A 23371-nucleotide genomic window follows, 5' to 3' on the forward strand; every position below is an offset into this window, starting at 1 on the left:
CGACTCTACGGCACTGGAAGTGCCGGTCGGAGCCAGGCTAGTAGGGGGTCTACTCGCAACACTGGCGCTTCTGGAATGTCTCAGCAGCTGTATGAGACACAGATCTCCACGCTGGAGGAGCGACTGCAGAACGAGCGGAACGTCAAGCCCTCCTTGAGCGGATGGCCATGATGGAGCAGTATATGAGGCAGACGGGTAAGCTACACCTCCATCCCATACTCATGATGATGATGATGATGATTAGGTCTCTGATCCTCGGTCCATCGTCTTGACTTTTATATATTTATATTTTGTTGAACTATTTATTTCATGCATGTTTTGAAACAACATTACAATTGACACTTTGTTTTATAAATTTATGTTTTATTGAACTATTTATTTCATGTTTTGAAACAACATTGCATTTAATTAACGTATGCAATTGAATTCAAAATACATTCCAATTACCAATTAAAATACTTATGATGTATAAACTAGATTGATAAAAAAAATTATTAACAAATAATAAATAAATATTTTTTTGACATAAAAATAAGAACTTAAACAAATAAATTCAAAATACATTACAATTACCAAATTAAAATACTTATGGTGTATAAACTAGATTGATTAAATAATAATAATAATAAATTAATAAATAAATATTTTTCCGACATAAAAATAAGGACGGAAACGAGCCCGATCCGTAATTAACAACATCTCTTGGATATCATATCGACATATTCTAAGGTTATGAATATATATTATATTGTATATTGAAGTAGACTTTAAATGAATTAATAGATACTAGATATATCAATAATACTAGTGTTCTGTACTGGTGACCACTCGAAAAGAACTTCAAGGTTAAGCGTGCTTGACTTAGAGCACAACTAAGATGGGTGACCAACTGAAAAGTTCGTCTAACTTGTGCAATACTGCATAAATACGAAAATAAATTGTGGATATACAATAAAATAAAATAAATAATTAAATAAAAAAATAAATTCAAAAATATTACCGACGGCAAAATGCCGCCGCTAATTAGCGTCGGCGAGTGCTACCGGTAATACCCCAGCGAGATCAGCACCGCCGTCCAGTCAACATTACCGACGGCGTTGGCGCCGTCGCTAATTAGCGGCGGCCTATCTCGCCGGTAATTCTCCGGTAAATTTCTACCTTTTAACGGCGATAGTACCGACGTTGCGGCCGGCGGCATATGGTCGCCGCCGGTAATTGAATTACCGACGAGGACATTATCGGCGGCAAGTCGCCGTCGGTAATGCCGCTGGTAAGGTCTTTACCGGCTGCCGTGTCTCTATTACCGACGGGAAATGCCGCCGGTAATAGGCATTTTTTTTTGTAGTGTTATACCTCAAAAGCAAACAAACACTATTATTATGGTTGTGGGTATAATTTGTTATTTTTTCTGATCTCAAAATATGTAATTTTTCATTTTGCCCCTTTTTTTAAAATAACTTTTGTTGGTAAATCTCATTGAATATATGTGTTGGTAAAATGAATGCATGATTGATAATCGGATATTAATTTAGAGTCGTAAAAACATTATAAATGCTGTCAATAACTTATATCGTCAACTGAAAATAAATTGTTTGGTAGTTGATATTGTAGTGGGGTAAAAGATAAAGCTATTTTTTATGGAGAAGGATAAGGGAAAAACTAGGTTACACGAATATTTCAACTAAACAAATGATACAACACTAACCTAGTCACATTCCCATCAAGTTGTGACCCAAATTAGGACGGCCCCCCGTTCCAACCCCTCTAGAGGATGGAACAATCAAACTGCAATTATATCATTAATAAACTTTTAATTTAATCTCACTCAACCTCATGTAACATCCTCACAAAATATTTTGACTACATGAACAAATATTAGAGGCAAAAGACACTCTATACAACATGATCATGTAAATATACACACACCAATTAACACCACCTTCATCTCTTATCTGGCGATGTCACCGTCGCTAACCCCTGTCATGTGACTGTCTTTTCTTCACTTTGTTAATTACAAGGGACTCATGCCTCCCTAGTGCACGGGGCTAAGAGTAAGAGAATGTAGGCCTTGTGCCAAATTTTAAATTTGGGCCCTCTATCTATAATTGAGAAAAAAATTATAAACTAAAAATATTTTATTGAATAATAGTACTTCATTCGTCCACGACATCGTTTCCACTGTTTGGACGACACGAGTTTTAAGAAAGTGGTGGATAGTAGTGATATTGTTGTGAGTGAAGTTTGGGTCTCACTATTATTATGAGTGAAAGTTTGTGCACCATACTGTGGACGGACTAAAATGGAAAAAATGAAAACGATATTGTGGACGTAGAGAGTAATTTTTTTTGTCAAATTACTTAACAAATATATAAACAATTAAGTAATTCACTTGAAATGCATGTGTTGCTCTGCTTGCTAGTTTTGAAACAAAATAATTAACAATACTTTCATCGTCAATTTTTTCCAAAATATCACATTCAATAATAAATGAAAACAAAAAACTGGCAGTATAAAATATAATTGAAAATTTTAAAGAAAATATCTTGCTCTACACTTGAAAGATTGTTGAAAAAACTTTAAAAACAGAAAATGAAAGATAAATTTTTTTACAAAGTAAAAGCTTAGCGTCTGATTTGGTGTGATTTAAGATATATAAATTTTAAAGAAAATATCTTAACTCCTACTTAAGTTAACTCCTACAAAATTTTACAAAATAAATGTTGGGAAAAAAATCGCATGCCCTAAATCAAGACAAGAAATTTGCAAAAAAATTGCAGTCATATATTTAAAAGGGTTAATTGCCGCTAAATTCAAAAGCTTTTAAAAAATTCGCGATATTCTCACCAACTTCAAAATCGGCGTATAAATACACGAATTGAGAATTCGTTCTTAATGTTCCCAAATTAAGTAAAAAATCCCAAATTGAAGGTGACGTGGATTACCGTAAATACAGCGTGGCATAGTCGGCGGTGCAAGAAAACGGCGTCGTTTTTTTTAAAACAATACGACGTCGTTTTGATTTCAAACCACAATAAAAAAAAAAAAAAAGCAAAATTGGGGTTGTGATTTCCAGGTCGCCGGCGAGAGCTTCAAGCTCGGATGGCGAAGCCCCTCCCTGCCCTGAATCGCGGCCTCCCTCCCTGAATCTAGGCCCCAAATCGCAGCCTCCCTCGTCTCTGGTCTCCCTCTCCTTTCTACTCTCTCCCCTCTCTCGATCTAAGCTTCCCAGCTAGACCAGAACACCCCCGCCGCCGTTGCTCACGATTCGAGCAACAACAATGGAAAATCAAGGATTCGAGCAACAAGAAGAAGGGGGGAGCGACTCGCCCCTCCCCTCTACGCGGCGTGGCCTCCCTCCTCGCGGCCTCCTCGCCGCCGTTGCTCCTCATAAAACCGGGCCGCTCACCGCCGCTCGTGCCCTAGGCCCCAAATTGCAGATTTCGAAATCGCACCCTAACCACCATCATCTCCACCCCTGCCTTTTCCGGCTTCAAAATCAAGCTCATCACAATCGAATTCCCACAGAGATTCCGACCTCCCCGACCACCTCCAAGCGTCACCTCACCCTCCTGGTCTCCTTCTTCTCCCGCCGCCACCGAGCCCTTCCATCCCACGAAAACGACGTCGCATCCACGAACGACGACGGCGCGGTGGCGTTTCCCTCCAGGCTGAGGAGAAGTTACGAAGCCATTAGAAGGGAGGTGGGCAGACGACCGACGGCGGCGCGGTGGTGGTGCGGTGATGAGAGAGGGGAGAGGGGGATTAGGTGGTCGAGGGTTGGAGAGGGGGTAGGATTTTTTTATTTTTTTTTGTAAATTAATTTATTAATAAATTATTATATTTTATTAAAATAAGATTATTAAAAAAATGAAAAAATGACATGTAATACCTAATTGCCACGTATTTGACACATATTCAGTGATTGCCACCTCATTTCGCCGGAGTTAATAATTTTGGGAACATTAAGAACGAATTCTCAATTCGTGTATTTATACGCCGATTTTGAAGTTGGTGAGAATATCGCGAATTTTTTAAAAGCTTTTGAATTTAGCGGCAATTAACCCTATTTAAAAACAACACAAACAGAACTCGATCCTTAGTCAAGAGAAAATAAGAGAAGAGATTTACCTACACCATACTAAACGTTTGAACATTTTTAAGGGTTATAATAAATATATATAATATTTATATGGATCTATATATTGGGTTTTTATGCGATTGACCACCCCGCGCAGGGGCCAAAACTACCACTGCCTTGCACATATAACATTTGGAAAATTAATAAAAGAAAAAATAAGGGTAAAAAATGAATAATGATTATGGTACCCAATCGATCGATATTACATTATTGTATAATTTTTATTTACATAAAAATAATTATAAATAAATAATAAGCTTCTTGTCAGTAAATATTTTTTGCACCGCGAACCGCTTCTTTGAGATTCATGCAACTTTGATTTATTTCGTGTAGTCTAATTTGGTGAACACATAAAAAATATAGAGTTAATTGCTTATAAATACATAAGCTATACTCAAATTTTGGTTTTTAATCAAATTTATTTTTTTGGTCAAAAAATACATAAATTTTAATTTTTTGGAATTTATCATGACTCCAAAAGTTCGTTGGCCAATAAGTCGATTGTCTGAATTCTGATGGCCAATCTGAAGGTATAGTTGGAAAGCTATTGACGTTATCTTTCTAATGATACTTATATTATTGAGTTTTAATAACCAGAAGTGGTCGAAAAAAATAAAAAATATTGAGTTTTGTGATCTCGACTTTCATGCTATCAAAACTCAACAATAAAAGTATCATTAGAAAGATAATATTAAGAGCTTTCCAACGGTACCTTCGGATTGCCCATCAGAATTCAGACAATCAATTTATTAGCCGACGAACTTTCGGCTCCGGTCAAATTCCAAAAATATAAAAGTTTATGTATTTTTTTACCAAAAAAATAGATTTGGTCAAAAATCAAAATTTAAATACCAAAATTCGTGTATTTATAGGCAATTAACCCAAAAATATAAGATGATATATCACTCTATTGTGTAGCTGGGAATGGGATTGCGCAATTTTGGCGTGAAGGAAGTGCAACTCTCATACTCTTTTATCATTAATGTCAACTTTCCTAGTATGTCATGTAATTTATTATTCAAAGAAAGTTATCGTTATTATTTGTATTAATCTATTGATAAAAATAAAACTCAAATGAAATAAAATAAATGACCAAAACAACTAATAAAACTAATAACCTAAACTGCTTCTTCATAGATTTCTCCTCCAAGCTTCTTCATTATCATCCGCATTTCTCTTCTCTTCACTATTTTTCTACAAATACACAAAGATTTGAGATTTGAATGCAATATTTTAGAAATTGAAAAAGGGTTCTGGATTTGGAACAGTGGAAACGCAAAAATGTGAATCTACTATTACTATTCAATACTTAACAGAAAAATGCGAAATGAGATGCGATTTAGAAGAGTAGCACTGGAGCAATATTTTATTTATTTTTTGATAAATTTACAATATTAAATAAAAAAATTAAAAGGTCGCTTCATATGATACTCGAACCCAAAACCTTGAGCCTTAGACATTAATTATTTACCACTTAATCAACACATGCACACAAACACCGGAGCAAAATTATCACTGCACAACATCGTTGGAGTTGGTCTAAGGCGCCAATAATCCTATTTTTCACTTACCCGCGAAAAAGGAGGCCATCATGTTACATGTAACTCATGGTAATGGATCCATGGGCCTTCAAGTGGTTGGGTAAAATGGGCCCAATAAATCAATATGGACTGAGCTCATCACTTACAAAAAAGAGAGAGAATTAGAGAAAGAGATTGATTGGAAAGGCCCAAAATTATATAGATTTTTTTTAAAAAAAAAACCAAAATTATATAGATGCATTGTTCTTTTGTTGAGATATCTCCTTGAGAACAAATAGATGTATTGTTAAAAATGCTTATCAGTGCGTGCGTATGTTGGCCTAACGGTAAGAGTTTATTGTCCAAAATCTGAGATCTTGAATTTTAGTCTTTAATTGCGTGGTCTTTAAATTTCTTTATTTACTTATGTAATTTATTAAAAAAAAAAAACAAGACTTATCAGTATTATAACGCGCCGCATGCATATTCATAATTTTTCTAAATTTAAAGTGCTAGAAGGTTTTTATTTTGAATATAAAGTGCTATAAGAGAAAAAGGCACAATTTGAATGTGTAATGAATATTTTAAATTTTTAACCTTAGATAAAAGAAAGATAAATAATAAGAAAGAGAAAATAACGATAATAGAATCTCATCTATATATTATATAAAAGAACAATTTAACGGCTACTTTTTGCCGTCAAATTTTAAAAAATCAATTTTTTTTTTTCACTTCATAATTCCTATTTTTCGGCTAACACAAGTTACACAATGGAACCGAAATAAACTGCACTTTTGTTATTTCTCTCCCCCACCCCACACCCCACAATATACAGCTTTTCATTCTAAAAAGAATTACCCTTTTTCTATTTATTTTTTTGTTATTTTCTTTTCTACTTCTTTTTTTAATATTTATATATTTTGATAATAATAAAAGATTGAATATACATATTAAATTAAAGATCATGAAAATAATTTTAATTTAATAAACATTATGTTTTATATAGAGTTAAAATAAAAAATATTATAAAAGTTAGAAATATCAAACTTATTATTTTTATCTCTCTAATTAATTATCTTTTGTCTTTTGATTTTAGTTTTATATTTGTGTTTACTTAATTTCTTTATTTTCATTTTTTGTCAATTTTATTTTCTTTTCCTTATAGAAAAAATATGACAACAATTATCTATATTTATATAGTAATATATAAAATGACAATTCTAAAGGTGATATTTTTTCACCAATTTTTCTCTCCCTTCTCTTAGTATTTCTTGTGTTTTTTTATTTTTTTTAATTGTCAAAGATGATATTAATTTGATATAAAAATCACCAAAAATGAATTTGGAACGAATAAGTTATGGTAAATTAAAATTTTAATGAATTTTTTTCTCTTTCCTCTAAAAAATTTAGGTCATGTTTGTTTGTCTGGAAAGTAATGTGAATTGGAATTGTGATTCTCAGGAAAATGATTATGTGGATGAATTGGGATTATGATTTCTTAAAATAATTCATGAATGAATTAATCAATTAAATAATAATAATAATAATAATAATAATAATAATAATTTGCATTTAATAAAATAATACTACAAATAATATTGAATATATATGTAAATAAGAATCCTGGGAATATGGAAAAGAATACCTCTGAAAAGTCAGGAATAAGAATCTTGGAAAGTTGCACTACTTTCCCATAACATAATCTGCGCTTAAAGTAATCTTTTTTTATCTCTTATTTCTCCTAAATTTAACATACAACTTTTTTTCTCTCTCTCTTTGCTTTCCTTTTTATATTAAACTAGTACGACCACTCGTGCGATGCACGACGAAATCGAAATTAAATAATATTTTAAATAAAAAAAATATTAAATATAATTAAAATATAAACAAATACTACAAAATATGATTTAAAAAATGCCAGTTATTCAATAAAATCTCGAATTTAAAAATGTAATTTTTAACTATGTATAAAGTGTAATGATAACTATAGTCATTTAATAATTTTAAATTATTTGATAATATTATTTCTTGTAATGAATGAAAATAAGTATACACATTATTATTATAGAGTACTCCACACAATAATAAATAAATAAATATTTTCATACACAAACATAAATAAAAAAAGTTGTAAAATTTTAACAAACAAAAAGAAAATAAAATATTTTAAAATTTTAATAACCTATTCTTTTTAAATTCATTTTTTATAATTTTTGTACCATATTAAAGATCTTGTTACGAACTTAAACTTAATATGCATATTGAATATTTATTCATAAATCAAATTTGACGATATATAGAAAATAATTAAAATTATATAAAAAATAGAAAAAAATAGTGAAAAATTGATGGGAGAAGAGAGAGGAAAAATTTGGAGGGAGAATACTCTTCTTTTATATATTATATAGATTTATTTAATTTTCTATACTGTTGTTCGATATCAACCTTTGTATATTTTTTTGCACACTTTTTAATAATAATAGCCTTTAAGGCAAATAAGGAGAAAAAGATTACATTGATTCTTTTTAGTTTAAAGAATAAAATTTGATTATATTGATTCTTTTTAGAACTCTTTAGTTTAAAGAATAAAGTTTTTTTTAAAATTGTATTGATTTTAATATAAATGTCTAGATGAATAATTAGTTAGATATCCGTACCGGTCATGTTAACATGTTCCAACAAATAGAATTCGATTTATATATCTAAAAAACCAAAAAAAATTATACAATTTAAATTTATTTTATTTTTAGTGATGTGTGTGTAAGAATTATTTATTTATTTATTTATGTAAATTTATCTGTTTATCTTTTTTTAATTAGATTTAATAATAGATTGATGTTTATATATGTATGTATTTAATTTTTTTAATTATAAAATATGTTATGTCCCGTGCATCGCACGGGAGTGCGTACTAATATATATAAATCTCTGCAATTTAAATTATTTAAACCACCCAGATAAACTTATAATTACATTATCTCGTTAAAGTGATTTGATTGTCAACTTCATCGATGGATCGGTTAGGAAAGTAGGTTAGTGCCGCTATGCAGCTAATTCAACGAATTGTTGTTAGTTCCAATTCCAAGGGGGAAATATAAGAGTCTTTTGCATTTGATTAAGACATTGCACAATGATCCGAACACTTTGTCGCATCTCTTCGATACGAATACAGTAACGATCATAGCGATCTCCTCTGGTACCTACTGGTACGTCAGGATCCAATTGGTCATGAACATCGTAAGGTGCTGCTCTTCGCAAATCCCAGCATACCCCTGAACCTCTTAACATTACACCACTGAATCCCCAATCCTTTGCTTGCTGTGCAGTGACAGTACCAATATCCACTAATCGTTGTTTCCAGATACGGTTGCCGGTTGACATCTCTTCTAATTCGTCGATACGAGAAGAAAACCACGCGGAGCGCCGGACCGGTCTATCGAAGAAAGAGATCATTGAGCCTATTTTGCCGTTTGGAACCCTAACGTTTTTTTTAATTTATAATAATATATAATAAGAATAAGCTAAGGGAGTTGGGAATCGCAAGAATTGAGAAGTCCTCCATTGAATTGAATAGGAAGAGAAAGACAGGTTCGGAAATGGCCGGATTAGCAGGAGGAAGGTTTTTGACTTCTCTATTTGGATTTTGAGGGATCCCTCATATTGAGGAGGCTTCCCGGACTCGTAACATACGGCTAAAAACAAGACAAGAAGAGGGTCAGTAGTCTCTGCCGTTGCAGGTCCTTCTCCTTCCGCCGAGACGGCCCTCTTTTTTTTGTTTGTTCACCGCGGCACGAAATCATAAAGAAGCTGCTTATTTTAAAGAGTTTATAAAATATTTTTAAAGCTTATAAAATGTAGTAGTAGTTTTTTAAAAAATTATAAAATTGTCAAAATATTTGGATAATTGAGCTTATAAGTTAAAGAGAGATTTTTTTTTGCAAGAAAGAGAGAATATTTTTTTAGAAAGAGAAAAAAAAATGAACTTGAATGATATATGATGAAAATAATAAATTATAATTAAAAAAATATTTGTAAAATAATTATTACATATAAAATTACAAAAAAATAAGTTATGGTAGATGCACTTATTGTTTGGAGAAATTATAAACTCTTGAAGTTTATAAGTTTTTTGTAACTTATTTTGCCAAACACTTTGATAGAGCTCATAAGCTCCTAAACAACTTATAAATTGTTTCTAAAAACTTATAAGCTCTCAGCTAAACACACTCTAAATCATAAAGTTGTTTTAACATGTTAAATGCACTTTTTTGATGTTTTCATTATTTTAATTGGAAATTTATGAACTAATGATGGCCACCGCAATTATGCATAAATAAAATACTCCATCCGTCCATGAAAGAACTTACTAGGAGGAAGTGGCACGAGTTTTAAGAAAAAAATATTGTTGAGTGTATTGAGAGTGGATAAAAAGGTAGTTGAGTGTATTGAGAGTGGTGAAAATGTGTTATAATTAATATTGAGAGTTGTGAAAAGTGAAAAGTAAGAGGAATATAAGTGGTGGGGTATAATTCAAAAATAGGTAAGAAGTTCTTTTGTGGACGTTCCAAAAAGGAAAGATATGAAGTTCTTTTATGGACGGAGGGAGTATTATATTCCTGGACTATAGGTTTCATCGAATTACTTATTAGTAATCTAGTGTTTTGGAAGCATGAAATTCGGCAAATTAGCCGGCCTTTTTTTTTTTTTTGACTTGTTAGCCGGCCTTTTCTATATCGTTTGTAAAATTTATATGAATAAAAACTAATTAATCTTGTTTTCACACGAAAATGTCCATTTCATAAAATGTCCATTTCATAGTGTTTCTGGCCTGCCAAGACTTTTCACTCCATTAATTCTAAAAAAAAGACTTTTCACTCCATTACGATTAAAACAAGATAAAGACAAACAAAAAAATAATAATCTAAAAAGACCTTTTTTTTGGTTGTTTGGTGGGGGGTAGTTGAAGAAACTTAATTAATGGACCATGAGATCGATAAAGTTTAATTTTATACAATAATCCACAGAAATACTTTGAATGATAATGTACTCCCTCCGTCCCAATAATGAAGATACACTTCATTTGAATACAAAGATTAAGGTGAGGTAATTTAAGGAATAAAGTGTTATAGCCACATCATTAGCATATTTGATTAAAGAGTTGATTAGGGGCTTTATTTACTCTCAACTCTCTCTCTCTCTCATTTCTCCGACCACCACCGCCGCCGATTCTCTCTGCTATGCCGTCGAAAATCGAACCCATAAAATAAAAATTAGAAATCGCAAATTATCCAAAAAAATTAGCACAAAAAGTTGATTCAAAATTAGCATCAAAATTGCAAACGAAAACTATTCACATTCCAAAACAAAAATTGGCAGAAAGAGGAAGAATGGCAAAAATTGCGGCGGCCGGATACTGCTTGCCTTAGGGGAGGGGAGCTTTGTGGTCAGGGCAGCGGCAGCGCCATGGTCAGGGCGGCGGCAGCGCCAAGAGAGCCGAGAGAGAGAGAGAGAGAGAGAGAGTATGAGAGAGAACAAAAATCTGAAACCAAAAGCTGCACAAATCTGAAATCAAATTGAAATCAAAATTGACTCACGCCCATAAAACCTAGAAAATCGGAGAGAAAGAGGGGTGTTTGGCGGGGCTAGGGCTTGGCCCTCTGCCCCCATCAGTGTGTGTGTGAGGTGATGGGCGTTCGGTGGTCGGAGGGGCGAGGGGTGCTCGGCGGTGTTAGTGGCTCGCCGGCGGCAACTTGGCCGAGAAGGAAGGAGGTGAAGAGAGTGAGAGATGTATTTTGAAATTAGGGTTTTTTGTAAAATATTTATACCTTAATTAAGGTGCAATTAATTAGATATTCTTAAGTGCTAATTATTTCCTTATTTAGAAGTGTGTCTTTATTATTAGGACAGCCCAATAAGGAAAGTGTGTCTTCATTATAAGGACGTATAGAGTATAATTTAATTATATGAATGCACCGAAACAGTATCGATTCGCATCCCCTGCCTAACATTTTTCCGTGTGTCGCACTAAATTTAGGGGTGAGCATTCGGATTTCGGATTGGATTTTTACCTGATCCGATCCGATCCGAAAATCCAAAATTCAATCCGATCAGAACCATATTATCCGAAAATTCGAAAAATTTCGGATAAAATCCGATCCGAACCAAAAAAATCCGAAATATAATTTTTTTTTTTGAAATGTTAAAAATATCCAAAAACCGAAAAAATCCGATAAATCCGAAATAGATGTCAACCTAACCTATTAGATAATTACAAGCAAATTAATGTCCTAATTAACAAGCCATTAATTATAATCAACCAAAATGAGAGTATAGGGTTAGAATTTAAATATATATATATATATATATATATATATTTATAATATTAATTATATTATAAATGTAATTTGAAATTTCGGATTTTTTTAAATTTTTAAAGTGTCAATCCGATCTGATCCGAAAATCCGAAATTTACTTAAAATTCAATCCGATCCGAAAATCCAAAAATTTGAACCAAATTTTAAATTTCGGTTTGGTTTGGATTGGATATTCGGATTTCGGATATTTTGCTCACCCCTAACTAAATTTACTAGTCTAATACTCCCTCCGTCCACGAAATAAACTCCTACTTGCCCTTAAATATTTGTCCATGAAATAAACTCCTACTCTGTTTTTTGGACAATTATACTCTCTCTTATTTCCTACATTTATTAGAGCATCAGCAGTGGGGATGACCTGATAGGTGACCTGATAGAGAGGGGACCACATTGGGTCAAGGAGGCTGCAGTGGGAAGACAATGATAGCCGACTTGATCTTTTTAGTTTTGATTTTTGTATTTTTTCATTTAATTTTAATTGCACAAATTTAAATAACACAATTTACTTCAACTTTAAATTGCATTAATTTTAAAATACTAAAAATTACATTAAAAAATTACATAAATCTAAAAAATTTAAAGACATATCCTAAAATAACTATTCCTGCTCTAGAGGTCCGAAACGTGCCCAAACGTGCTCCATCAAATCATGTTGGAGCACAGCTTGCATATGCCTATATCAGAGATTTGCATCTCTTTGCACGTATTCCTTGAAGCAAATCGGGGTTGCTCGAGTACTCTCCGTCGAGTCATTGTTAGACGCCCCGTGTCCTGCGTCGTCATCTCTCCAATAGGCAACTCTATCACCTTCGTTCTCCACAATCATGTTGTGGACAATGATGCAACACATCATGATGTCCTTGAGATTCTTGACGTACCAACCTCGCGCCGGGCATCGAATGATTCCCCATCGAGCTTGAAGCACTCCAAAGGCACGTTCGACATCCTTTCGTGCCGATTCTTGCATCTTCTTGAACCTCGTCTCCTTCGAATTGGTCGTCATCGGTGGACTCTTGATGAAACTCCGCCGCTCCGAATATATGTCGTCGCACAAGTAGTAGTTCATCTTGTAGTAGCGCCGGTTGGCCTGAAAGATCATCGGCGGCGCCGTTCCATCCAACACATCGGAGAAGAGAGTCGACTAGTTCAGAACATTGATGTTGTTGTTCGAACCAGCGAGGCCAAAGAAGGCATGTCAAATCCACAGATCGTGGGATGCAACGACCTCCAAAATCAAGGTGGGCTCCTCTTGATCACCACGTGTATATGCGTCGTGCCACGCCTTTGGGCAATTCTTCCATGCCCAATGTATACAATCAACATTCCCGAGCATCCTGGGAAATCCGTGTCGCGCCTCGTGCATCTGAGTAAGGCGTTGGATGTCCGCCGACGTTGGACGGCGAAGATAATGGGCTCCGAAAGCCTGGATGACAGCCGTGCAGAACTTCTTGAGGCATAGACGCCCCGTCGTCTCGACGACCTTGAGATACTCGTCGAAAGTATCCGCACTGACGCCAGTGGCTAATTCGCAGATAGCCGCCGTGCATTTCTGCAAAGGTGTGAGAAAGTCCTGATCTCGTGCATCATGGCTCATCTGGAAGTAAGTATCTTCACCTTGAACAGCCTCGACGATGCGCAAGAACAGCTCCTTCTGCATCCGAAAACAACGTTGAAAAAATGTAGGCACGTACGTTAGATTATCGTTGAAGTAGTCTTGCATAAAACGTAAATGAGCACCCTCACGATCACGGTGGACGTATTGACGGTGATGAATAACACGTTCCGGCGCCGGTTGAGAGTACATCGCAGCAAGCAACTGTTGCTGCTCTTGGAGCTCATCGATGATCTTTTCTATGATCCCGTCGGACGAAAATGACGAAGTATCATCGAATTGCTCCATTTTTTTAGTGTGTGAATGGAGGAATAGATGAAGAGTGGAAGAGAGAATTTTTGTTGTGTGTTTGAAGAAGGAATAGAAAGGTATCTATAGAAAGAAGAAATTAAAAAAAAAAAAAAAAAAAACGGCTAAAGAGCCGTTGGGAAGAAAGAGAGAGAGAGAAACAAACTGCTATATCAATTTTCAAAATCCGAATTTTCTTTTAAAAAAAAATAGCGCGTGTAAAACACGCGCCTAACATTTTCGCCTATCGGGGCACACCCGATCTGTCGGGACCCCATCGAGTCATCCTTCGCTGCAATGGGCAACCCGAGTCCCCCCTATCGGGTCACCACTGCGGATGCTCTTATCATTTACTATTCATGGGCCCACCCCCCACAACACCTTTATCACTTTTATATTATATACACTTACATTTACCATTCATGGGCCCACACCATATTACTTTTATCACTTTTATATTTTATATTTACTACCTTTATTACTTATGGGCCCACCCACAACATCTTTATCACTTTTGGTCAACTACTCTTTTACCTCACTCACAACTAGGGCTGAGCAACGAACCGACCGAACCGAAAAAACCGACCGAACCGACCATTTTTGGTTCGGTTCGGTTTTGGAATTTCTGGTTCGGTTTTCGGTTCGGTTTTTAGACTAAAAAACCGATCATGTATCGGTTCGGTTTCGGTTTTGGGGTTTTGGTTCGGTTATGAACCGAACCGAACCGATACATTAAATATATTATTTATTCTATATTTTTATATTACATTTAGTTACTAAACCCTAGTATCAAATCCCCCAATTTTGAAACATGCGCAGCCTGCGCCTCCCTTCTCCATTTTGAAACCCAACTTTCCTCCCTCCCTACCTCCCAGCCCAGCACCCAGGTCCCAGTCGTCGCCTCCATTCTTCGCGCACGGCAGCAGCAGCAGGCCGGCGCTCGTTGACGCAGCAGCACAGCCCGCTCGGCGACGCAGCAGCAGCCCAGTCCGTGCGACGCAGCAGCAGCGACCGACGCTCGGCGACGCAGCAGCAGCAGCACAGCCCGCTCAGCGACGCAGCAGCAGCAGGCCGGCGCTCGGCGACGCAGCAGCACCAGCACAGCCCACGCGATGCAGCGGCAACACCAGCAGCAGCACCGCCTGGATTTGGTGAGATTTTGCAGATTTGGTTAGATTTTGAAAAAAAAAAAAAAGAACGGTTCGGTTCGGTTACCAACCGAAACCGATCGGTTTTAGACGGTTCGGTTTTGGTCGGTTTTCGAACTTTGAGCGGTTCGGTTCGGTCCATCCTCTGATAAGGTCGGTTCGGTTTCGGTTTTGTAAAAATGGGTCGGTTCGGTTCGGTTATGAACCGATGCTCAGCCCTACTCACAACACATTTTTCAACTTTTTTAGTCTCTGTGTCAAATCTCAATTGAGAGTTTATTTCATGGACGGAGGGAGTAAAATTTATTATAAAAAATAATAATTAATTATCAATTAACATTCATTACTTAAAAGTTAAAAAACAAAGCTTACACATGTATATGCCCTAATTATACAACTTTATTTTTTCTTCGAAATAGAAACATCCCCGCAGTCAAGCTGAGAAATCATTAGTTCATATATAAAATCATACTACTAGAAACAAATCTGAGAAACATGCAAGTTCATGAACTATTATTAATTAAACAACAAACATGAAACACGTCAATCCAGTATTCCATTGGGAGAAGTTCCTGATAGCCTAACCACACTGTCAACATCTCATAAGGGCCTAGTTAAGTAATAATTGAAACTTGCTGCATGCTAATAATTTTAAGTGTTAATAGTAAAAAATCTTATAATCCTTTAATTTAAATATGAAAAATGTTATAATCTTTAGTTTTATTTGAAAAGTTATACACGATTTTTACACTAGTGATGCATATTTTTTTTTTTATGTTTTTGAAAAAAATAACGATTTGACAACTATCAAAAGTTCATATAGCCGGTGGCTGGATCATCTACCCATCAAATTCATCCACCCGATGGATGACTGGATCATTTACCCATTTGATTTTAGCTGCAAGATAGACTTTTAATTATAATTGTCTAATCGTTCTCTTTTTAAGAATTTGTGAGGTATGTGTTAGATGTGATGTTCCATATATAATAATGATTGAGACACGGGGGATAACATAGTTAATTTAAATTAACATAAAAATACTATATATTTATAAAAATAAATATTTTTCATATAAACTTAATTAACAGGACCATTTTAAATTTCATTCTATTTTAAAACTTAAAATGCTAAAAAGTTGAGGCTCAATTAGACACGTCCAAAAACTTATATAGACTGCAAAGTTCATCCAAAATAATCAAAAGATACATATATACTATAATTAGTAGTAGTATTGAGTGGTCTTGCCTAATCCATGGCGAAATCTAAAGTTGCGGTTGTGATTGTGCCACTTCCCGCCCAAAGCCACCTCAACCAGCTCCTCCACCTCGGCGCCGTGCTATCCTCCCGCGGCCTCCCCGTCCACTTCGTCGGTTCCGCCACCCACAACCGCCAGGTCAGACTCCGCGCCGCTGGCCTAAAACCCAGCGCCGCCGCCAAAATCAAATTCCACGACTTTCCAACTTCGCCAATCGCGGCGCCGGAACCAGACACGACTACTGCAGACAAACTCCCCATCCATCTAGCGCCAGCTGTCACGGCTTACATGGAATTGAGCAGCCCGATCTGCTCGCTCGTGCGTGAGCTCTCCGTGGAAGCTTCTAAAATCGCCGTGATTTACGATAGGCTCGTTTCTCCGGTGGTTAAGGATGCCGTCGCGATTGAAAACGTCGAATCGTACGCCTTCTCCTGCTTGTCGGCGCTGAATTTGTTCTGCGTTTTCTGGGAGAACTTGGGAAGGCCGTTCGATGTGGCAGGGGAGATTAATCGTTGGCCTTCTGTGACGGAATTTTTTCCGGAATCTACTCTCAAATTCATCGCAACTACGCCTGCGCATTTTGATGAGAGATGTGGGGATATATATAACACGAGCAGATTGATTGAAGCTAAATACATCGATCTTCTTCGGAGAGAAGAGATCGGCGGCGGGAAGAAGCAGTTCGCGATCTGGCCGATTTGGCCGCGAAATTTACACTATGCGAAATCACGACATGAGTGTTTGGAATGGCTGGATCGGCAATCTTCGAGATCAGTTATATATGTGAGTTTCGGGAGCAGTATTTCAATGACGAAAGAAGAGATCGGAGAGCTGGCGGCGGGGCTGGAGCAGAGCGGGGAGAAGTTCATTTGGGTGGTGAGGGAGGCGGATAGGGCGGATATATTCGCCGGAGAGGGCCGGGGGATTGAGCTGCCGTTAGGGTTTGAGGAGAGGGTGAGAGAGAGGGGCATTGTGGTGAGAGATTGGGCGCCGCAGCTGGAAATTCTCGCGCATCGATCGACCGGCGGGTTCATGACACACTGCGGCTGGAATTCGTGCTTCGAGAGCATGATTTATGGGGTTCCGGTGGCGGCGTGGCCGATGCATTCCGATCAGCCGTTGAATGCGATTTTATTGACGGAAGTTTTGGGGATTGGCGTGGTTGTGAGGGAGTGGGAGGCGAGGGAGGAGGTGGTGGGTGCTGCGGTGATCGAGGATGTGGTGGGGAGGCTGCTGTCGACGGAGGAAGGAGCGGAGATCAGGAAGAGGGCGGAGGAGGTGAGCGCCGCCGTCAGGAAATCGATGGAGGAAGGTGGTGAGTTATGCAGAGAACTCGATTGTTTTATTGCCCATATTACTAGATAGGAAGTTGATTTATTTTTTTTCCAAAAGAGATCGATAAGTAGTTCTCTGTTCTTGTCTAAAAATATACTATAACCATTACGCAACTATAATCTTGAAATATTTGTATTTTATTTTAGTTGCTTTATTACCTGCAAAAAAAAAAAAATAGTACTTGCTTTATTAATAGATCGAGCAAAAAAAAGAACTTTATCATATTTTATTTATGAATATTTTTATATATTGTGTCACTTTAATTTCTTTCTGTTTTTGGTAATTTATAATTTTATAGATAAATATCATTGAATATAGATATAATTAATGATTGATCTATCATCTATGGAAATTAATCTAGAAACCATTAAAGTAATTGATACGAAGATTCATACTTACAGAAAAAATACTACTCCCTTCGTCCAACTCCAATAGGTCAATTTTCTTTTTTGGGATGTCTCACTTCAATAAGCTCATTTTTTTTGGGTAAAAAATGTGTATTTAATTGGTGTGGATCACATCACTTTACTACAATTTTCCTACTAAAAAATAATTTTTTTTTAATCTTCGTATTCAAAAGAAGCGAGTCTATTGGAGTGGGACGGAACGAGTATAACGATCATAGTCGAGGAAGTAAACTTTTGGCGCATTAGGGAAGAAGAAAAAAAGTTAACGTAAGAGAACCCCAACAAAATTGGCCTGGTGGGCCCATGCATGGAACAATTGTAGCTTCCAAGTATATCTCAATTCTCAATTCCACAGTTTGATTTTGGGTATTTTAATCATAGCCCTCGTTTTACTTTTTAAAATTTTTAAATTAAATTAAATTTTTAATAAATTAAGAATTTTATTTAAATAAAATTTAAAAATAAATATGTATTACTCATAATTGTAATTTAAAAATATATATAGATCGTATCATAATGTGATAAATAAATGCGTTTATATATATAAATCCTACAAAAAATTATATAGCCCCTAACTCAAAATTATAAGAACAACATGAAAAGAATCTAAAAGTTATATTTCATTTTGATCTGGAGAGGAAAATTAGGGCAAGTAGAAGGAGGAGCGCAAGGAAACCGCCAACAATTGATGTTCCGACAATGGCTTCGGTTGAGAGCAAAAACTTCTTCTTGGATGAGGCGACAAGAAGTGAGGGAGGTAGATTGGGCGAGGGCATGGAGGAGGGGAAGAAGGGCCGGGGTTGCGGGGCGGAATGGCAGGCCGCACAAATCGAGGTTATTGGCGAATGTTGAGGAGAAAAACATTGCAAGTGCATTGGAGATGGAGCCGTTGAGGGGATTGTTGGAAACGTCGAAGGCTTGGAGTCCACACACCGCAATGTTTGGCATCTTGCTAGAGAAAGTGTTGGTATGCATAAACAAGTCGGTGAGATGAGTGATATTGTTGACGGCGAAGGGGATTGGGCCGATGAAGTTGTTGATGGAGAGGTCGAGGAGCGTGAGGCGGGGCAACTCAGTGAAACTCATGGGGAACTCACCAGAGAACCGGTTCCTCTGGTGGTAGACGTTGCAGAAGGATTTGAGCTGGGCGAGGTTGGCGAGGATGGGGCTTGAGAGGTGATTGGAGGTAGATGCATGGCTCTCAGAATTTTAAGTTGGGGGTTGTGTTTATGTATGCATAAACGTGTTTCTTTATCATATTATGATATGTGCTATAAATATTTTTATAGAACGATTGAGAGTTATACATGTTTATTCTTTTAAAATTATTTAGATAAAATTATTAATTTAATTTTGAACCCAAGACCTCTCACAAAGAAGAGTCTTTGGATGTCTCAACTTTGCCACTTAAACTAGAGCGTCTCATTGACATTTACAATACATATTTTAAGTTTTATCTATCTTAACTTATCCCAACATACTTACCATACGAACCCTTAGAGTGGTACAATTAACAAGGCCCTTGTGAGAGATGTTCACGAGTGTTATTCTTGTGGTTAGGCTATTAGGATTAGGGGAGAACATTTGATTTTCTGTTCGATTTTTCACTAAAAACAAACCAAAAGAAATTTTTATTTGATTTTAGAAAGAAAAAAAAATCGAACTATATAATCGGAATTTTTAGAATTAAAACCGAACCAATTTGAAAAATCGAAATAATCCAAAAAAAAACGAACAAACCAAAAAGTCGAGAAAAATTGAAAAATAAAAAAAGAAAAATTAATAAATTATATTTAAAATAAAATAAAATAAACACCTAAAGCTTGTTGCTGATGCGACACCCCATGCCATGTCACTTTTTTGGCAAGTTTTTTTTTTCTTTTTTGTATTATCAATTTGTTTAGCACATTTCAGCCTAAAATAAAAATAAAATTATATTTTTTCTTTCTTTTTGAAATTACGCCTTTGTTAAAAATATTTGTTACAGTTAATATCTATAAAAAAATCTAATTATTTAACACTTCAATTATGTTAAATTGTCTCAAATAATATTCGTATATCAATATAGTGCCCATCCTCTTCGTATTCATTTATTATTTTTATTATAGTTAAATTAATTAATCAGTTCTAATTAGAAAATTTTAACTGAAAATGAATAAATTTTAATTAATTTTTTATTTTATTTTGAAATGTGCTAAAAAAATGCATAATACAAGAAAGAAAATAAATTGTCAAAAAGGTGACATGGTACGACCATGTCAACAACGGACTTTAGGTGACAAATAATTAATTTTGGGCCCGAATTAAAATTGTAAATGTAAAACATAAAAGTTATAGTTCTTATTTTCAACTTCTGTAACATATAATTCTTCTTTTAAAGTATTAAAAGTTATGATCATGTTTTAATAATTTGCCCGAGCCCAGGCTAATTTCAATGTTCACTGAGGTAAAGAATTTGCGAGAGTTAGGTCGGATTGCAGAATCTCGACCAAACAGTTGACCAATTCACACAACTCAAAGCGCGTCAGGTTGGAAACTTCTAAGCCAGCCAATCTCACATAATTATAATTATAATTATTGTTATAAATTAAAGAAACTCCACGTTCCATGCGACAAAGAACAATCAAAAATTGATATAAAATACACTAGTCATGCTAGGCATGATTATATAGGATTCTCTATAGCAGTGGCCGCGGCGGCGGCATGGAGCGGTGGTCGGAGGCAAGATTTGGGAGGGAGGGGGCGGCAGTTTAGGGTGTTCTTGAAGAATTCATAGTTTTGGGGTGAAGGGGGTTGGGGGAGAGGAGGGTTGGATTAGATAAAATTTTGATTTTTCTTTCTTACTATTTTTTTAGTTTGTTTATTTAAGTTTATATAAGATTAAAATTATAATTTGTTGTTTTATTCTATGGTTGTGTGTTTTTATTAAATAGAAATATTAATTATCTTGTGATTATATCTTGCCTATAAAACACCTATAAAAAGTAGTAACAATCTCACCTATTATTTATCTAAATTTTATTTATCATCATTTATCTCAATTTATATACCAAACACATTCTGAATGGAACCTTAGACGTGGCAATGGACTGCATCTCGATAAAATTTGAATCTGGATCATAAGTACACTAAATAACATATTAGTAGTAGATTATTAATTTTTGTAATTATTCAAAGACTACTTTCATGCTACAACTACTTTCAATATCGTCAATATCCTAAAAGAAGACAAGAAGAAAATATAATGAGGTACGTACTTATTACAATTGTATAGGTGCAAAATGCACGAAAATTAATTACCATATCACTAAAATCAATTTTATTTTTATTTTCATCACAATATTTAGTAACAATAGAACAATATGTATTCTATTTTATCTAGAAAAAAAAATTATGAATACAAAAAAAGAGATAATAATATTATTAATAATAAAAAACAAAATTTAAATTAAAATAAAATATCACTTTTAATAAAATTATATACTCCCTCCGTTCACGAAATAAGTATCCATTTGGGGTGACACAGATTATAAGAAAATTGATTAAGTGTGTTAGTGGAATAAGGGGCTCACTTTTATTGTGAGTGAGTTGTGTGGGGTACATTTACAAAAAAAAAATGAGTATTAATTTGGTGGATGAATAAAAAAAGAAATATGAATACTCATTTTGTGGACGGAGAAAGTATTATTTATGAAAATAGATGTATATTAGCCATAGATCTTCAGAATAGAATTATATAAAAATAAAAATAAAATTATCTTTTTCATATATAATTAGATCCGTGGACAGAATTGGAACCCAATTTAGAACATTCCCAATGGGGGTGACCTGATAGCCAACCTGATAGAAGGGGGACCACATTGGGTTAAGGAGGCCATAGTAGGGTGACTTGATAGCTGACCTGGTCTTTTTAGTTTTGATTTTATATTTTCATTTAATTTTAATTGCACACATTTAAATAACACAATTTACTTAAAATTAAACTTCATTAGTTTTAAAAATTCTAAAAATTACATTAAAAAAAACCTAAAGACATAATTTTAAATTACTTAATTAAAACCTAATAACATAATTAAAAATTACATAATTATAACCTATCTAGTCTCCACCGCCCCTTCGCCGAGCTAGGATATCCGCCACCCGTTATTAGTGTCATTCTAGCTGCTCTGGAGTCATGTCGGAAGCCTTCATGAATAAGATCTGATCGTCGTGGATCTCCCTCTTCAACTCGTTATTCTTGGCGTACTCGCCGATCATTTTTTCCAGCTTGTCGTCCGATCTATCCATCCTCTCCTTGTATTACGGTAGAGGCTCTAAGCTTTGCAACGCCTTCCCCTTCCTCTTCACCGCTCTCGTCGCCGCCTTGTTTCCAATTGGCTGGGAAGACGTGATCTCCTCGCCATAACCCGAGGTGGTGAAGTCGCCCGTCTCCTACGTCTTCATCCTCTTGGAGGAATGGACGTCGCCCTCAAGGTACATGGACTTGAACCTCTGATTGATTCGGAGCGTCCTCCATGCATTCTAGTAGTTGAAGGGGCCAGAAGTCGGGCTCCTACCTTGGAAGATGACTTGGGCCTTCTGTTGGAGCATGTCGTCAGAATGACTGGAAGGCCATTTCGCGCAAACCTCCACCTAGGGATGTCAAAAAAGTCCAAAATCGACGGGTCGACCCGAATAGACCGATAAAAAAGATGGGTTAGGGTTGAAAATTTTTAGCCCGAAAAAATTTTAGCCCGAATGGCCCAAATCGAAAATTGCCCGAGCCCGATAAGGTTGGCCCAAAAACCGAGTGGGTTGGCCCGATTAACCGAACACATTCTTAATAATTGATTTTTAAACTTTAATATTTTACTTTTTAATTCGATAATAACATTTTAATGCTTGTAAAATATGTTTTAATTTTTTCCAAAGGTTAATAACAAAAATCTATGATATAAAAGTCATAGAAAGATTGTCTTTTATGTTAAATGTATATACAATTTTTATCAGAAACGAAATTAAAGTTAGATATTATGTAAATTTATGTTAAAAAAATACTAATTTTTGTATCTAAAGTAAAGCGAAATGTCTTGATTTAAAAAATACGACATATTTTTATTACAAGTATATGATTATCTATAAAAAAAATAATCATATAAAAAAATCGTAAAACTTGTGGACTCGAACGGGCTAGCCCGAAACCGAGTGAGTTAGGGTTAGGGTCGAAAAATTTTAACCCGAAAAATATAAAAACTGACTAGCCCGAACTGAAAATAACCCGAAACCGAATGGGCTGGCCCGATTGACATCCCCA

General features: G+C 35.3%; 3 protein-coding genes across 4 annotated transcripts in view; 1 reads left to right on the forward strand and 2 right to left on the reverse strand.

Moving 5' to 3' along the window:
• The window catches only part of LOC131001622 (H/ACA ribonucleoprotein complex subunit 4), an 806367-nt gene that overhangs the window by 438156 nt on the left and 344840 nt on the right, over window positions 1–23371 (reverse strand). The gene's annotated exons all lie outside the window — the stretch shown is intronic.
• Window positions 13228–13932, reverse strand: LOC131011176 (uncharacterized). The gene is made up of 2 exons (XM_057938977.1): window positions 13770–13932; window positions 13228–13646 (listed from the first exon to the last, which is right to left on the reverse strand). The coding sequence occupies exons 1-2, from the start codon at window positions 13930–13932 to the stop codon at window positions 13228–13230; spliced, it is 582 nt and encodes a 193-aa protein (XP_057794960.1).
• On the forward strand, window positions 16134–17925 carry LOC131001920 (zeatin O-glucosyltransferase-like). Its single transcript, XM_057928570.1, has one exon. It carries the CDS (start codon window positions 16334–16336, stop codon window positions 17699–17701), a length of 1368 nt encoding a protein of 455 aa, XP_057784553.1. The 5' UTR covers window positions 16134–16333; the 3' UTR covers window positions 17702–17925.

This window comes from Salvia miltiorrhiza, chromosome 1 (genome assembly GCF_028751815.1).
Source record: "Salvia miltiorrhiza cultivar Shanhuang (shh) chromosome 1, IMPLAD_Smil_shh, whole genome shotgun sequence".
Classification (NCBI taxonomy): Eukaryota; Viridiplantae; Streptophyta; class Magnoliopsida; order Lamiales; family Lamiaceae; genus Salvia; species Salvia miltiorrhiza.

Coding starts and splice junctions, on each gene's coding strand:
- LOC131011176 (XM_057938977.1), bottom strand. CDS start 13,932: ATGGAGCAATTCGATGATACTTCGTCATTTTCGTCCGACGGGATCATA. Junction 13,647..13,769: donor CGTCCACCGTGATCGTGAGG/GTGCTCATTTAC, acceptor AGGCTGTTCAAG/GTGAAGATACTTACTTCCAG.
- LOC131001920 (XM_057928570.1), top strand. CDS start 16,334: ATGGCGAAATCTAAAGTTGCGGTTGTGATTGTGCCACTTCCCGCCCAA.